This window comes from Monodelphis domestica, chromosome 3 (assembly GCF_027887165.1).
Source record: "Monodelphis domestica isolate mMonDom1 chromosome 3, mMonDom1.pri, whole genome shotgun sequence".
Classification (NCBI taxonomy): Eukaryota; Metazoa; Chordata; class Mammalia; order Didelphimorphia; family Didelphidae; genus Monodelphis; species Monodelphis domestica.
In genome coordinates this window covers 346,186,745-346,204,951 of record NC_077229.1, presented here as the reverse complement: position 1 = coordinate 346,204,951, position 18,207 = coordinate 346,186,745, and the positions used below count along the sequence as shown (strand labels likewise).

General features: G+C 38.0%; 1 protein-coding gene and 1 long non-coding RNA gene across 2 annotated transcripts in view; one reads left to right on the top strand and one right to left on the bottom strand.

Annotated features, from left to right (window-relative positions):
• TNFRSF11A (TNF receptor superfamily member 11a) overlaps positions 1-16,203 on the top strand; it is a 122,991-nt gene extending 106,788 nt beyond the window's left edge. Inside the window, exon 10 of the mRNA XM_007486859.3 lies at positions 13,273-16,203. Within this exon, the coding sequence (XP_007486921.2) occupies positions 13,273-13,685 (413 nt within the window). The 3' untranslated portion in view covers positions 13,686-16,203. The remainder of the gene's footprint in view (positions 1-13,272) is intronic.
• The window catches only part of LOC107651729 (uncharacterized), a 38,117-nt gene extending 20,232 nt beyond the window's left edge, over positions 1-17,885 (bottom strand). The window contains exon 1 of the long non-coding RNA XR_001628635.2: positions 17,774-17,885. This is a non-coding gene — a long non-coding RNA (uncharacterized LOC107651729). The remainder of the gene's footprint in view (positions 1-17,773) is intronic.
• Between the last annotated feature and the right edge of the window lie 322 nt (positions 17,886-18,207).

Genomic DNA, 18,207 nt, shown 5'->3' with positions numbered 1-18,207 from the left:
TACTTTCATCTAAACAACTGCTAACAGCATAAGATGGCAGGCTTGTTAACATTTTAACAAGTGTGACATGTATCTTTCAAGGTGAAATTCTGTTGGTAGTCTTTCCTATACCCCTGAAGTTATAGTTTGGTCTACTTGTGACAATATAGCCATATTTGCATAAATTATATTATCTTGGGCTTCTTCCTAATGAAATCCCATACTTCAATTCTCTCTGACTTTATCTTTATTATTTATTATTCATTCTATTATTCAGCCAGAAGTCAGTTCACCTCTCCCCACATCTTAGAGGCAGTGCGGTACAGGGGAACATGTAATGGATTTGGAATTAAATGATGCAGCCCAATCCCAGCTCTGTCATTTACTATCTCTGGTAGACTGGGCAAGTCTCTTAATTCCCCTACGTCTGAGTTTCTTCATCCATACACTGAGGGGGGGGGGGCAGATTGGATTTAAGATTCTTTTCAGCTCTACTTTATTATAGTATAATGTAATAAGCCTGATAGCTTGGAATTTCTTTTAAAGTTGGTGCTAATTGACTAGTATTTGTTTTTATGACATTTAAATGAATTGTTATGGGCTCTGAGGTCTCCTTAAGATACTTTTGGGAGTGGGGCTGACAAAGAAGGATCAGCTAGCATATGCTATTTCCTGAGGGCCTGCTTTCACTGCAATGGGAGTATAAGTAAGTTTGAAAGATTTTTTGAATTTTTTGGTTTTTAAGCACAGGGTATAAAAGGAGAAAAAAGGGAAATTGGGGATCACCTGTTATTTTTTAAATGCTCTTCAGTGGGATGGATGTCAAGTTAACAACACCCCTTCCTCTCATGCCTTCTCTCATGCCTTCAATCCATTAAAAAAAAACAAACCCTTACCTTCTACTTTAGAATTGATACCAAGTACTGGTTCCAAAGTAGAAGCCCTGTAAGGGGTAGGAAACTGAGGTTAAGTGACTTGTCCAGAGTCACAAAGCTAGGAAGTATTTGAGGTTCAAATTTGAACCCAGAACCTCCCATCTCCCTAGCCTAGCTCTCTATCCACAGAGTCATCTAGCTCCTCCTCTTCAGTCCATTTTTAGTGATTTCCACTATATATATCTTATATTTACCTATCTGTTTCCATGCTGTATTCCCTCTATAAAGTGTAAGTTCCATGAAGTCAAAGATTATCTTACCTTTATATTTGTACCCCCAAAGCCCACCACTGTACTTGGCATATAATAGATGCCTTATGAGTGTTTGATGATTAACGATTAATGGTGAGGGTCTACACTGAGCATCTCTGAATGCTTAATAAAATGATTTTTAATGTCTGAACTTTCAGTAGGGAAATTTGGAGAAGATGAAAAAGGTCATAGCTTAGATTTTCATAGGCTTTCAGGGTATTTTTTTTAATCAGGTCATTCAAATTATTCCATAAAAGTCCTTTTAGATTCTAAAAATATAAAAAAACTATAATTAATTAAATGTTTATTGTCTATTATATAATTTTATGTGACATTAATTTCATAATACATATTTTAAGTTTATTTTTAAAATCTTTAAAATTTTAAAATATTACTAAATTAATTACCTTAATTTTAGTTTAAGTTAATTATTAAAATTTTAAGACATTAAAAGTGCCTTTTAATTTTTTCTTCATTTCCAGGGTCCCTTTATGTATTTTATACACATAGTATTCTATATCCAATTTATAGGATTTCGATTATTTTACTTCTTTAACTAATTATACTCTTATATTTTTAATTTTTTTACTTCTGGTTGCTTAATCTATGGTTTATTTGATGCTGACTCTTGCCAGATACACAAATTACAATTACAACATTGTTTGTCCTTTACAGAGGTCTGTTTTATAAAATAGTTTCTCAGGAAAGCACTGGATATGGTAGAAAGCTTTGGGTGTAGAAGGGGGAAAAGAGAAGAGGAAAAGGAAAGAAAAACTAAGGGAAGGAAACAAACATTTATTATGCTCCTACTGTGTGCTAAGGCACTATATTTTTCAAATATCTCATTTGATCTTCACAACATCCCAGGGAGATAGGGGCCATTGGTATCCCCATTAAAGTTGAGGGAATTGAGTCAGAAAGAGGTTATGGAACTTGCCCAGAGTCACATGGCTATTAGCACCCAAGGCCAAATTTGAATTTGGACCTTACAGACTCCAGGACTCATCTTGCCACCTCATTGAAAAACAAGTGTTATTCAGTTATGTCCTGCCCTTCGTGATCCCATGGACCAAAGCATTCCAGGCTATTCTATCTCTAGAAATCAGTCCAAAATCACGTTCATTGTTTCTGGGATACTGTTGATCCATCTCATTCCCTGTTGTCCCCTTCTCCTTTTGCCTTCAATCTTTCCCAACATCAAGGTCTTTTCCAAGGAGTTCTGTCTTCTCCTTAAGTGGCCAAAGCAGTATTTGCCCTTCTGATAAGCAGCCTGAATTAATTTCTTTAAGTATTGACTGATTTGATCTCCTGGCAGTCCAAGGGACTCTCACAAGTCTTCTTCAGCATTATCAGGTTGGAATTTCCTTTCCTGTTTCTTAATCCATTATTTATTTGTTTGTTTATATTTCAAGCTCATTCGGGATAAAAAATAGAACTTTAAATTTTTATTTATTTATTTCTATTTAATTTTAATTTCATTTTGAAGCTCCTTGATGCAGGAAATGTTTTTAAATAATAATAATATTGTGAGGATATCTCAACAAAGGAAAACCAAACTAATCAGTTTCCTAAAGCTTTGACTTTAGTCCCCTGTCCTCAAAAAGTTTCCATTCTTTGGTAATGCAAGCATACAGATAAATAAATATAAAATCATTTCTAGTTTATGGTGAATTTATAGCTTTACTGAAGTATAATTCATAATTTCAGTTTAACTGGTATCAGAGAATCTGATATCCAAGGCAGCATGATGGTCTCTATGTATGTTGTCATGTTTGCCTTCATTACATCTTACTAAATCATAGATAAAGATCTGGAAAGGAACTTAGAAGTCATCAAGTCCAATCCTCTCATGTTACAGATGAGCAAACAGAAACAGAGAAGTTGTGAAATTAACCAAGAATCACAGAGTTAGTAAGTATAGGTGTGGGGCAATATTTGAACCTAGGTCTCCCTTACTCCCAGTCCAATGCTCTCTCTTTTCACTATGTCATTTTGCCTCTCTAGAAACTATCCCCAAGGCAGCTGAGTGACTCAATGGATTGAGAGCCAGGTCTGAAGACAAGAGGTCCCAGGTTCAAATGTCGCCTCAGATCCTTCTTAGCTGTGTGGCCCTGGGCAGGCTACCTAACCCATAACAATTCTGCGTTGGAACTAATATATTGTATTGATTCTAAGACAGAAGTTAAGGGCTTAAAACAAATAAAAAAGAAACTCTCCTGAAAATAGCAATTGTGTTTTTTTTTCATTTATTTTATAAAATGTAGCTTCCAAAAACCATTTTTACATTTTTTTAGAGAACTTCTCTCACTGAAAACCCCTTGTCTTTGTTGCTTAACAAGGTTCCTTTTTTTCTCCTAAATTCTAATATTTTTTTCTGTTGGGAGAGATTAGCAAAAACTTTCTTCCATTAAATAATAGATCAATGGAGCTAAGAGATCTGAATTTAATTCCTGACTCTACAAGTGACTAATAGCATTACCTAAAGCAAATCAATATTTCATTCTGTGAAATGGGCAAGGAGATATTTGCAATGAAGTTATAATGGATTGAGATTCATGGAATAAAAATGGCTGGTAAGTGCAACATTGAATTTGCTTTCAAATCATATGTTTAAAAACAAAATTAGCTTTCTCCAAATCACAGAATCTTAGACTAGGAAGACAGTATAGTGGCCATCTAATCAAACCTGTATCTAAACAAGAACCCAGTCTGTAACATTGCCAACAAGTGGCCATCCAGCTTTTAATTGAAAAAGACCTCTCGTATGGAGAAGCAAAAAACTTCCTCAGTGGGCAACTAGGTGGTGTTGTGGATAGAGTACTGGTCTTGGAGTTAGGAAGACTCATGTTCATGAGTTCAAATCTGGTGTCAGATGTTTACTAGCTCTGTGACCCTGAGCAAGCCATTTAATTTCCATTTGCCTTACTCCACTGGAAAAGGAAATGGCAATCCACTTTAGTATCTTTGAAAATCCCATATGGGAGAATCTGAAATGACTGAACAATCAGAATACTTGCTCAGGCAGTGTATTCTGTTCCACTTTGGGCAATGCTAATTATTTAGGAAGTTCTTCCTTACATAAGCCTAAATCTCTGCAAGTTCTGCCGCTGCCCTTAGCTCTGAGCAGAATGAGTGTAAGCCCCTCTCCAAGGGATAGCCCATCAAATACATGAAGAGAATTATCAAGTCTTCTCAAAACAACTCAGGTTTCTTTAGCTCATCATCTGATGACGTGATTTTTATCAGCCTTCCAACTTGGTATTCTACCATTAAGGACAACTCATTAGTCTGACCATTGAGCCAATTCAAAGCCATATAAATGTACTATCCTCTTGCCCAGGGGTCATCTCTTTTTGAATGACTTTTGAGCTAAGAATGGTTTATACATTTAAAAATTTTAAATATTTCATTTGGGGGCTACCCTAAAATTCTTTCTTTTCTCCAAGAATAACATGAGACCATGCCAGGTTTTTGTTTTTGTCTTTTTGTTTTTTGCTAAAATTCTAGCTAAAGTGCTTCATTCATCTAAATGCCTTGACCCATTCTTTTTTTTTTTAACCCTTACCTTCAGGGTTAGGATCAATACTATGTATTGGTTCCAAGGTAGAAGAGCAGTAAGGGATAAACAATGGTGATTAAGTGACTGGCTCAGGATCACACTGTCATAGACCAAACCAGGACCCTCCATCTCTAGGCCTGGCTCTCAATTCATTGAGTCACTTTAACCCAGTCTTAATAAAGCTATTCTAGCTTGTTGTGATTGCCATTCATTCATTCAGTCAACTAGCATTTTTTATTAAACATTTAATAAATGCCAGGTACTACACTACATGCTGGAGATACAGATAAAGGTAGGAACTATCCCTGACTTTGAGCACAAAATCGAATGGAGGAAACAACATAGGTACAAACAAGATAGATGTAGAATAGATGGGGAGGGTACTCTGAGAGGAGATAGCATTAATAGCTATAGGGACTAGGAAAAACTTCTTCAGATGGTGAGACTTGAGCTGAATCCCAGAGGAAGCCAGGGAAACCAAGAGGTTTCAATGAGGCAGCAGAATTCTCCAGATATAGAGGACACCCAGTCCAAAGGTATAGAGAAGGCAGATGAAATGTTTTGTTCAAGGATCTGCAAGCAGACAAGTGTCACTGGATCCTAGACTGTAGGAAGGGGAATATGTATAAGAAGGCAGCTAGGTGGTACAGTGGAGAGAGTGCTGAGCCTGGAATCAGGAAGACTCATCTTGAGTTCAAATGTGTCTTCAGATATTTACTAGCTGTGTGTCTCTGGGCAAGTCATTTAACCCTATTTGCCTCAGTTTCCTCACCTGTAAAATGAACTGGAGAAGGAAAGAGCCAGGATAGTGTCTGCAAAGAAAACCCCAAATGGGGTCACAAAGAGTCAGACACAATTGACATGATTGAACAACAACAAACATGTTAGAAAGATGGAAAGGCAGGAAAGAGCTAAGTTAGCCCTTTGAGTTTGAAGATCCTACTCTCTACCATATTTGGAAAATGCAAATATTTACTTTTCTTCATTTCTGTAGTTCCTTTTCTATCATCTATGATCTTTGCAAATTATTCCCAATTTCAGGCTTGGCACTCTACCTACCCACTGTGCCACCTCACTGCCTTCTTACACATATCCCCTTTCCTACAATCTAGGATCCAGTGACACCTGTCTGTTTGCAGTTCCTTGAACAAACTTTATTTCAGCTTTTTACTGGTAGCTTTTATTTTTACATTATCTCCCTTTTCAAATACTCTCTATAACCCAACAAATCATCTCTGAAAACAGATATTAAAAAGAAAGAGACAAAAGACCAGTTCAGCAAAACCAAACAACACATCAACCCAGTCAGACAGAGCACATACCCCTGACTCTATTCCTCACACTCATCTCTTTTCTAACTCATAACAATCAGCCCCACTTCTGGACAGAGGGTCGGGAGGTGCTCGTTCTCAGCTCTTCTCCAGGGTCAAGCTTCTGGTCATGACTTATGGAAGCTGTTGCTCTTTTCATTTATATTGTTTTAGTCATTGTCTATGTTGCTTTCTTGCTTCTGCTTACTTCTCTCTGTGACCATTCTTCTAAGTTTCTCCTGCTTCTCTGAATTCTTCTTGTTCATTGTTTCTTATGGCATAATACTATGTCATTACATTTTTGTACCATGATGCACTGTTCCCGGTTGTTGGGCATCTACTGTTTGAAGTCCTTTGCTCCCACAAAAAGTATAATGAATATTTTAGTGTGAGACTCTTTTTTTTTGTCTTTGACCTCTTTGGGGTATGTTCCCCTCTCCAATATTTTTTCAACCCTTCTTTCTTAGAATCAATACTGTGTCTTGGTTCCAAGGCAGAAGACAAGTAAGGGTTATGCAATGAGGGGTCAGTGACTTGCATACCTGCTCCCCTCAATATTTCATAGCAGCATTTTTTTGGTGGTAGCACCTCAACAACTGTATCTTGCCAATTCTTTCAGTACTTGGAAGTATAGTTCATTTGGACCTGGTGACTTAAACTCATTAAGAATGAGTGCTTTTAGGACACTCAGGTGTCTCAGTGGATAGAGAGCCAGGCCTGAAGACAGGAGGTCATGAGTTCAAATCTGACCTTAGATACTTCCTTGCTGTGTGACCCTGGGCAAGTCACTTACAACCCTGCCCCCACCTCCACCCCTTACCCTTCTCCTATCCCTTACTGCCCTTCTGCCTTGGGACCAATACTCTGTATTGATTTTAAGACAAAAGTAAGTTAAAAAAAGATTTAATTAAATAGGGGCAGCTAGGCAGCTCAGTAGTTTGAGTGAGGCCTAGAGATAGGAATTCTAGATTCAAATCTGGCCTCAGGCACTTTCTAGCATGGTGACCCTAGACAAGTTACTTAATCCCCAGTGTATAACCCTTGGAACCAGTATACTGTATTGATTCTAAGATGGAAGATAAGGGTTTATTTAAAAAAAGAATGAGTATTGTCTTACTATCTGCTTATCCACTTTTCTTTAGCAAAGGATTATATCTATTATTTATTGAGCTTTTCCCTCTCCTAACCCAGTAAGCATGTTGAGGACAAGAACTAGTTTTTGTTTGTTTTTTTCATTTTGTTTTCACATTCCCCACACCTTTTTGCCTTGCATCCAAAAGGTGCTTATAATTGCTGAATGAATGATTACCTCTCGGCAGTGAACTTCCAAATCAAACTAACAGAATAAAGGGGGGGGGCAACCAAATAAAACAATAACATTTTTAATTTTTAAAAGTTTTACAACATTCTGCCTGCTTTGGTTCTCCTACTGCTTGACAGCACAAAACATCTATGGATAGATTGTGTGGATGAGGAAGCTGACACATTGGCGAAATTAATTTTTGCCTGACGAGAAGAAAGGACAGGCCAGATGGATTTTTGAAGCAGTGCGGCTCTTTCCACAATTACTTCTACATGAATAGACCCAGTTTTTTTTCCTGGCTGTGCAAAACAACATTTTCGCATGACTACTTTCTTTAATTGTTATAATTCATGTTCTATAAAATGTGATGAAAGGGGATAGAGTTAGGAGGGGAGGAAAACAATAATGGAATTTGATCTCATTGGATTTCCTAAAAGCTAATTTCAGGCCTCTCAGTGAGGTGGCCTAAATTTGGACTCATGACCAGCCAGTGGGGACCCAGAGAAAATGTTTTTCTGGCAATTATTTTTAGACATTTTTGTCTTACAACAGTCACTTCTTTTGGAAAAAATTCTTTAAATAACTCCTGCTGTTAAAGTAATTCTCATTTTCTCCTTATTTAACTCTTTAAATACAGGATTCATATGGCAGCACTAGATAATCATCATATTACAGTACTTTCAGAAATGTTTTGCCAGGACAGAGAGCAACCCTTTTATAACTAAGAAGATGGTCTTTGAGAGTTTTCTATGGCCAATAAATTCATTAACCTCCTACCATTTGGTGATGAGCTTTTCTGAGCTTAGGTAGTCTGGTCCTTGGAAAGAAGGGAATAGACTCCTGGGCTTGTATTGCAAAGCTTTTCAGCTTGCTATTATCTATCAGAGCTGATATTCTGGCCCAGCCATCAAGAATCCACGATCATCTCCATGCCAAAATTGGACATTAGAGTAAGAGTTTGGTGGAGGAACAGTGTAATGAGCAAGAGATGAAATGACTGACACAAAAGTATGATCTGAGCATACTGATTTACTAACAATGCCTAAACCTAAAAAATTGGGACTGAGACCCTTCTTCAGTTTGGGGCTGGACCCCATATACAGTGAAAAATAGACTCTTATACATTAAAAACAATTAATTAGCACAGCTGGATTGCTCAGTGGATAGCGAGCCAGACCTGGAGAAGGGAGGCCTTGGGTTCAAAACAACTCAGATACTTCCTAGCTATGAAATCCTGGACAAGTCATTTAACCCCCATTGCCTAGTCTAATGATGGCAAACCTATCACACAGGTGCCAAAGATGGCAAGTGTTCTCTGGGCAGGTAGCCGCTCCCTTTACAAAGTTGGTTACTAGAAAGGCAGAGGGACTTGGGCAGAACTGTTCCTAATTCCCAGTTAAATAAAATTTTCTCACAAGATAGAATTTGGAGTTGACCCATAACTGAACAGAAAGTGAACTGAGCTAACTTCAGAACTGAGTCACAAGATGGATCAGTGTAATTCACTTGGTTCCTACAATTAACCACTTGCTACCCAAAACCCCCTAATTCCTTCAATTTTCTCACAATTGTGATGTAATGTGATGATGATGATACATTGGATGATCCTGAATTTATAATTCTTTGAAGGACTGTGAATCACCTTCATTTTACAAAATAAAACAAAAAAATGTATAGGAAAATTGGACATGTAATAATATATGCCCTGACAATTTTTTAATGAAATCGGATGCCAAAGCACAGTCATTGTTAATATTAACAACAATTGCTTTTGGTGGTTTTCCTTAAACTAAATTTTGGGAGAATTCACACAGTGCCATCTAGTGAGTAGTTAGTTATCAAGGACTCTGGTGTCTATTTGAGGTCAATAAATCACTTCTGAATCTGTCAGTCAAAAGGAAATTTCTGTGTCAATTGTAGACTTTACTCCTAGGTCCCATGAATCTGTTGAGGTGGGTACTCATTCCATCTCTCCAGATTGCAGCCCCTCTAACACTTAGTAAATAGCCTTTGTGAGCTGCTGTGATTATCACCTGGTGGCTGATCTTCTGGTGATAAGCCTTTCCAAAGTGAAGTAAATCTTGACTTCATATGTCACATGCACAGCATCATACTATGTACTGGATTCTCCAGCTCAAGAGGTCTTGCAGAGACTAGAACCTTGCTATTGTCTTCCTCTATAACCCAGAAAGAAAATCACTTCAATGCCACGTTGAGGCATTAGAGACAGATGTTAGTGGAAATCAGATTATCTAATATTGTATTGTTTCCTTTTAATGAGTTGATCTTGTTTGATCATTTGTTTCTTTTTTTTTAAACCCTTGCCTTCTGTTTTAGAGTTGAAACTAAGTATCTGTTCCAAGACAGAAGAGTGATAAGGGCTAGGCAATGCAGGTTAAGTGACTTGCCCAGGCTCACACAACTAAGAAGTGTCTGAGTTCAGATTCGAACATGGACCTCCCATCTCCAGATATTTTTGGAGGCACAAGTGTGTGTGTTGCCTGAGTAACACCACCAGATCATGATATGGTAGACTTAAATCTAGGGGTTCAAATCCCCACTCCACTACTTATTTCCTTGAACTAGGTGACCTTTAAACAATCCATTCCAGTGAAAAATCTTTGACAAAGATGAGCAGAACATAGAAAGGAATGAGGTTGGATATCAGAAAGGTTTTATGATGTGACTCTAACAAAAAATGTTAAACTTATTCGCCTTATTTTCTTGTCATCAACTACTGTTGACTACTAGTCTGTTTCTTAGCTTCTCTGCTTTAGGTTGCATGAGCTAGTTTTCATGGGAAAAAAAAAATAGATAACTGCATTGCTCTCTCCTTTCTCCTTGCCTCCTCATCTCTTTTGTCAGCTTTATGAGCCCGGGAGTGGCAGTTTTAGCCTCAAGTACATTGACCAGTGAAAGTTGATTAGCCATAGGATTGGGTGAAGCTGTTACTCCTCCCCACCTGCGTGGCAAAAAGGAGGCTAAATGATGGCATGCAGAGGTAGCCAGATTGGTAAAAAAGTCTCCCCTGGTCTTTCTGTTCCCCCTCCCTGCCATATCAGATCTTATCTCCTTCTCTTTTCAATAGCTTTGCTTCAGGGCTTCTTCTGCAAAGAGCCTCATTCATGTTCATATCCTTCATTCTGCTATCTAACTCCCATTTATAACAGCCAACTTGTCTGACAAAAATTAAAGATCGCTGTTATCCTTTGGATGAAAAAATGATATGCTATAAATTTTGTTGATGCATTCAGTATCTAGATGTTATTGAATACATAAAAAAATTCTTTTCAATATCTACTGACAATTTTTTTTGTCATCGTCTTTCCTGAACTAAAATGGCTCATTTATTACAGTTCAGGCATAGTGCTAATTCTTTAATGCAATAATATGACTAGGAATGGTATCATCTTTGCCTTAAAACAGGAGACTGCAGATAATGTTCTGTTTCTAGACCTTGTACTACAAGGTAATGGTAGTTCAATTTGACAAGCATTTACTATATACTAACTGGACAGTTAGGTGGCACAGTGGATAGAACTCCAGGCCTGGAATCAGAAAGACTCTTATTCCTAAGTTCAAATCTGGCCTCAGACACTCAACTTAGCTAGCTGTGTGACTAGCAAATTGCTTAAGCCTATTTGCCTCACTTTCCTCGTCTTTGCCAAGAATGACCCCAAATGGGGTCATGAAGAAAATAACACAAAAATATGCTGGCTACTATGTTGGAGGTTAAAAGGATAAAGCCAAAACAATCTCTACCCTCAAAGAACTGTGATTCTGCTGGGTAAAAACAGTATCCATGCAGTTAAATAAATGCAACATAATTTCAGATTGGAAGTGCTGGTGCCTGACAGATCACAGAAGGCTTAGTGTATGAGGTGGCGCTGGAGCTGAAATTTAAATGACGTTCTGGATTGTAAGAGGCAGCAGCATGAAGGGAGAGTGTGCCATGCATGAGGCAGAGACTTAAAGGCACAGGAATGACATGTTGCGCTTAGGGAATAGCTAGTAGGACATACAGGATGTTTGGAATGGGAACTGTTTGAGGGAAAGGAATATGAAATGGGACCAGCAAGCTGGGTTGGAACCAGAGTATGAAGGGCATTAAATACTAAGAGGAAGAATTTGTGTTTCATCCCAGAAACCATAATATAATTAATCAACCCACAAGCATTAATATAAGTGCCTATTGTATACCAGCTATCATGTGACCAGGTTGCCACATACAAAGATTCTATTGTAGGACACAACATATGTATGTGTGCACATATCTAATGAATCGCTGAAGCTTTTTGAGCAGGGGAAGAACTTAGTAAGACCCTGCTTTAAGAATATCAATTTGGTATCTATGCAGATGATGGATTGATGACTGCAAGAGGACTAGGATCTGAATGAGGATAGTGGTCATATGAAGGGAGAGAAGGAGATGGACACAAGATCCAAGAGTCATACAAGTATCATTTACCTTTCAATTTTCTGTATTATTGAAGATACACCTGTACTGAAATCCATGTCAGTGAATCTTAGCATAGGAAGGGACTTTAGGGGTGACCCAATCCAGTCTTTCCAATTCCTTTGCAGATAATCACTTGGTTCAATTCAAATGTGCTAAAAGTAAAGCATTTTAGAATATAATTTATACATGTTTTCTGAACTGATCCCTTTCCCCTGGAATCTTCTGTAACTTCTGTGAAATTCATTCATTTTTCTGAGCCGTTCTTCTAGCCCTTGTGCGTCTGAACTCTTTACAATCCCTGTTTCTTGATTCTGTCATCTCAGCCCATGATATTTTCCTGGAATGTGATATGATGTGATCATACTCAGGGTCATAGAAAGGTCTGAATATATAGGATGTATGGGAAAAGAAATAACCACTATAGAGAGTCAGGCCTGGAGATGAGGGATCCTGGTTTCAAATATGGCCTCAGATTCATCACAGTTGTGTTATCCTAGGCAAGTCACTTAACTCCAATTGCCTAGCCCTTATCACTCTTCTGCCTTTGAACTCAGTACTTAGAATTGATTCTAGGACAAAAGGTAAGGATTTAAGAAAAAATAAAAGGAAGAATCACTCTTTCCCTCAGTTCTATAAACCGTTGTTATTTCATTTCCCTCTCTCTTCTATTTTTAAAATTTTTCTCAATCCAACCTCACAGACTCTTATTGAATGCCTACTATGTGCAATGCCTGATGCTAGGTATAGGGAGATATAAAGACAAAAAAAAAGTTTGTGCTCTCAAGGAGCTTGTATTCCCTTGGCAGTAGGGTTGTATAACAACTGAATATAAACTTAGTGAGGACAAAGACTTCTGTTTTTGTCTTTATCCCATCACTTTGCACAATGTCTGAAACATAGTGAGTAATTAGTAAATGTTTGTAGAGTGGAATAATTCTTTTACCAGGGATTACTTATTAAAGGATCAGAGCACAGCTAATCAATGATGATCATCCTTTCTTCTTTCATGACTTCTGAATCTTCTCTATGCCCCTGTACCTGTATTGATCATTTGGCCTTTTTCTCTTGGGTCAAAAATAGTAAGCATGCAGGGACCCTCTCTAGTTCCTTGTGGATTTATTCACTTAGAGCATTTTCCATTCCCAGAGGTGGTTACACGCAAGAACTTATATTCTCCAAGTTTGCCTCTGGCTTTCAGGACCTCATTGGTAGAGAGACATATTTCTTTGCCACCTCCCTCTAGCCAGTCCCATTAAGATGACAAATTCAGTTCTTAGATAGGAAATATTGGGCGTTAATTAAGGGGCTTGATAGGAAGCATCCATCATGAAATTGCTTCTGCAGCCTGCCAGAGGAATGGCAAGCCACCACCACAGGATTCAGCTTGGAAATATTCCTCTCACAAGACAGGATTCTCACTGAGAAAATATTAATCATACCCATGCATGTTTTTTTTTTCCTTCCTCTCCGTCCTAGGAAATGTGACTGGAAATAGTAACTCTACATTTATTTCAAGTGGGCAAGTAATGAATTTCAAGGGAGATATCATTGTAGTCTACGTTAGTCAAAACTCCCAGGAGGGCCCTACCATCCCAGGAACTGCAGGCGAAACCGTTGGCAGCCCGGTGCAAGAGGAGAACCTGAACCGCTGTGACACTTTTGCAGGGAATGATCTCCATTTCAAAGAGAAATGTGCTGAGAGTTCTCTGGGGATCTTTTCTGAGGATAAAGCACAAAAGTGCTTAAGAGATCATACACGAAGACCAGGGCCAGGGATTCAAGAGGAAACCCAACATGGCCCTGAGAGAGAGAACAGCCGGATCCCAGCCTCTCAACCTGTACAGGAGGAAGGAAATCACAAATCTTGTTCCCAGAAAGCTTGGCAGTGATGGGAACTTAACACTGCCCCTGTCCCTTCCCAAAGGGTGTCAGAACTTCAAAAAACACCAGCCTCAGTCAGGAGACTTGGGGTCTAGGCTTGTATCTGCTTTGAGCTATCCTTATGACTTCAGACAGGAATTTCACTTTTCTGGGTCTCATTTTCTTCTTTGATGGAGTGAGTGGTTTGGACTAAAGTCTCATTCAGCTCCAAGGTTCAGTGATTCTAATCATTCTCCCTATGTTATCCTCAGTCAGGCATATTCCCACACATAGAATGGAATAAACATTACCTGAGAATGTCAAATTCAAATCTACAAAAGGACAGGTTTTCACCTTTGGAAACTACTGTGCACTGAACAGATACTAATTCACAAGGAAGGTCAAAATTTGGAATCTTGAGAAAGGGAAATAAGTGAGGGTTGATCCCCTTATGACGAATAGATTTATGGGTTATCATCCAGAAATTCTCCTATAATTTGATAATTTGCCATTTGGCTCATCCCTAATCTGTATCATCTTTTGTGTCCTTTTGATCTATCCTCTTTTATTTTAAAATATATGGCACTCTTTTTACCTTCCTGATCATAGACATGGTTAATTTTTAAAGTTATTTTTGTATTTCTGATAACTGTAGCAATGACAATTGAATTTACAGTTTTCATAATGGTTAATGATATGGGCACATGCCACTTCTTCATCCACAGCCATCTCCATCTTCATCTGCCTGTATTTCCCTTTTATTGTTTTACCCACCATTTCTCCTATTGTTTCTCTTTGTGACCAAATGCCTTCTTCTGGGTATGCATTTGTACGCTTTCTGTTTCAGCTGTTCTCCATGTTTTTACTGTTTAGTGACTTTTTCTCAATAATTCTAAGTGGTGCCTTCTTTCTGCTCTTATTTTCTACTTTTCATAGAAAGGGGATTCTCATGTTTTAGAAACAATTTAATAAAAATTCTTACCTTCTGTCTTGGAATCAATATTTTTTATTGGTTCCAAGATAGAAGAACAGTAAGTTCTAGGCAAAGGGAGTTAAGTGACTTGCCTAGGGTCACATAGCTAGGAAGTGTCTGAGGCCAGTTTTAGACCAAGGACTTCCTATCTCTAGGCCTGGCTCTCAATCTACTGTGCTACCCAGCTGCCTCTTGGAAATAGTTTTTATTTTGAGGGGTAACTCATATAAGACAAAGTGGTTGAGTGGAAAAATAATTTTCTGCAAAATCAGAGGGCCTATGTTCAAATCCCACCTCTGATACTTCCTACCTATGTGACCCTGGGCAAATAACTTAACCTCCATGGCCTCAGTTTCCTCATCTGTAAAATGTAGTTGGACTAGAGGCTTTATGAGGTCCATTATAATCTTAGATCTCTAAATCTGATCAAGATTTATGATCTTGTGTATCTTGTCTGTGGTAAATTCTCTGGGGACAGAAATGTGAAAAAAGAAACTTTAGGAAAACACTGGGAAAATTGAGAACAAAAAATTCCCCATATGGGCTTTTTACTTTTTCCCATTTTTTTAAAGCAGGAGAATAAGAGGGAAAATTTCTTCCTCTGAAATTTTTTGCTCTTCCTCACTCTAAGCCAAGCTTTCATATCTCCAGACAAAACTAACACAGAGACATCCTAAAATATAATTGGATTGTTGAACATTGTTTGACACTTTTAGGTGGAGATTTTGTTGTTTCTTTTATTTGTTTTTTTAGCAGTTAAATGGCAAGAAAAAATCCAAGTCACCATGAATTATGACTCCTGAATGTCTTGTTTTTAGAAAAACACACAAGAGCCATGTAATGATGAACATAGGCTGAATCATCCCTTACACTTCCCTATACACTAATACTCTGGGATAATATAATCCTAGAGTTCTGTGCTAAATCATCTCAGGTTTTTTTTGTTTTTGTTTTTGTTTTTTTTATGTTATTTCATCAAATTAGTGTGAACTGTAATCCTATGCCTCCTTTTTCTAACTTTAAAGGCAAGATAGAGGCATGTGTGGCAGAATGTACAGAAAGTTAGTCCCCTTGGAGTCAAAAAGTCCTATGATCAAGCTGTGTTTCTGGAACATTACTGGCTGTGGCATTCTGGGAAAGTCCCTTAATTTCTCAGCCCCCTTCGCAAAGCATGTGCTAATCTGTATTGGTAGAGGGAATTTTCCCACTGGGAATTCCTTATGTAATTGAAACCATAAGTCTGCACCCCTTTCCCACAAATCCCCCCCATATGAGAATAATGATACTTCTGAAATGTTCCTACACAGAATTATCATGAGGATGTGAGAGAGATGTTAGGAAATCACTTTGAGATCCTTAATGGACTAGAGGAGGGAAAAAAAAGATAGGATTTTCCTTCTTGACTCCCATTTGTTCTTCATTTTGTTGCTAAAAAGAAATAAGGAATCAATCATTTGAGAGAGGTAAGTCTATACTTGACTCCGCTGTATACCACTGATGTATTCCAAATGACAATAGGAATCAGTGAAAGATTGTTAAGGTAAACTTAATATTAAAATGACATTTGACCCCAATTTGTTGCTTTTTTATAGCTTGATGAAATGTGAATCTTTATAAAGTTATTTGCATTTTTTATATATTTTCACATAAAGCATTTTCTTCTTCACCACATAGTCCTGTCTCCATTATCCTCAGTGGTTCACCCATGGTCCTCTGACCAGAGAAACTGGATAGAAAATGCTGCTGTGGTGACGTGATCGCCTCTACTACTTAACTAACTCTTTCTTGACCTTAACAGAGAAGTCCTCAAAGTTCATCTTCTCAAATTCTGGAAAGGAAGAAGTTTCTTCTCCACACTCGACTCTGATACTAGGAAATGCAAGATTTTGTTTTCTTTCTTAACCCAAAGGAAAAGTATGATCTAGCCAGAATTCAGACTCTGAGTAGGCAACTCCACTCCTCCTCCCTTGGACTTTTACACAATGAGTTCAATAATAATGCCCCCACAATAAAACATTTAATAAAAATCATTATAAAATGTGCATCTACTCCCTAGCATCCAATGGGAGAGGCCATTGTGCAGTCTGTGATCAGAAGCTGAGACTATTTGATCTAGCTTAGGAAGGTGCAGGAAGCTGATGCGGGTGGGGGGTATAGGGGACCAATAGACAGTGGGATCTTAGGAATTCTTTTTTTTTTAAACCTTACCTTCCATCTTAGAATTAATACTGTGTATTGGTTCCAAGGCAGAAGAGTGGTGAGGGCTAGGCAATGGGGGTCAAGTGACTTGCCCAGGATCACACATCTAGGAAGTATCTGAGGCCAGATTTGAACCTTGGACATCTCTGGACTTGGCTTTCAACCCACTGAGACACTAAGCTACCCTGAATCTTAGGAATTCTTAAGAACTAAGAAGGATCTTGGAGGGGAAACAATTTCCAGGTCTCATGAGTTAGGGTGTTGCAGTAACACTGACCAATGTGGTAAACATTGTGAATTCCTAGAACTTAAGTGAAATTATTTATGTAAACACATTTTGTTCTAAAGCCAAGTACAAATAATGTTTTGAAATACAAATGATCCTTAGATTCCTTGTGTTCCAAGAAGTTAAAGGACTACTTGTTGGGCTTAATCCACAGGGCATGGTATCAAAGGCAATGCCTTGTAAAGTCCTTCTGAAGTCTAGGATCATATAATCTATATTAGTCGATTCTTTCCATTTGGATAGATAATCAAAAATTGCTTGTGTTTATATAAAATCTACAAGACTAATGGAATTGTATTATATTTGGGCAGAGGGAAGAAAGGGTTTGTCTTTTTTTGCATGACTGCATTAGAGATTTAGTATTTACCAGCTGACTAATTCAACAAATTAGTTTGTTGGCATTTACAATGTTAGGAGAGAGTAATAGCCTTCAACAAGTTCATTCGACCTCAAAGAAGAAATATGACTATTTTGAGATATTTTCGCTCTGTGAGAAATTATGATGATAGGATAGGACCTAAGTCTGAGATTTTATTGATACAGGAAGTTCTCAAATGAAGAGACTCCCTCCTCCAACATAGGCTAGCACCTCTAGCACCTTCTCTGCAAGTTAGGGTCTAAAAGAAGTTCCTAGAATATTGATAGATTAAAGGACTTACCCAGTGTCACAAAGTTAATGTGTATCAGAAGTGGACTAGAATCTAAGTCTTCTGGTCTCTGCAGCAGGCTCTCCATTCTCTACACCATACCCCCTCTGATTAATGTGGCAAGAAATTCTATACTTAGAATGGAGATAATCATGGAATGCTGTCCTAAATTCTGGTGGAAGTGGGGAGGGGAAGGAAAAAAATCACACAAGTACCAATAAATCATTGAGCAAATTCACTTTAATTTGCATGTGCATTCTATTTTGATGGCAGAGAAACCAAGAAAAGTGCTTCTATTGGAGACCCCAAGCAGAGAGGGAAGGGCCAAAATACTTGAAGGAAATGAGACTCTGCAGCAACTATTTTTCTCTTCGGGCTTTGTACAATCACAGGGGCAAGAAAACAGGGCAATAGAGTTTACTTCATTTTCTTGGTGAATCAGCCTT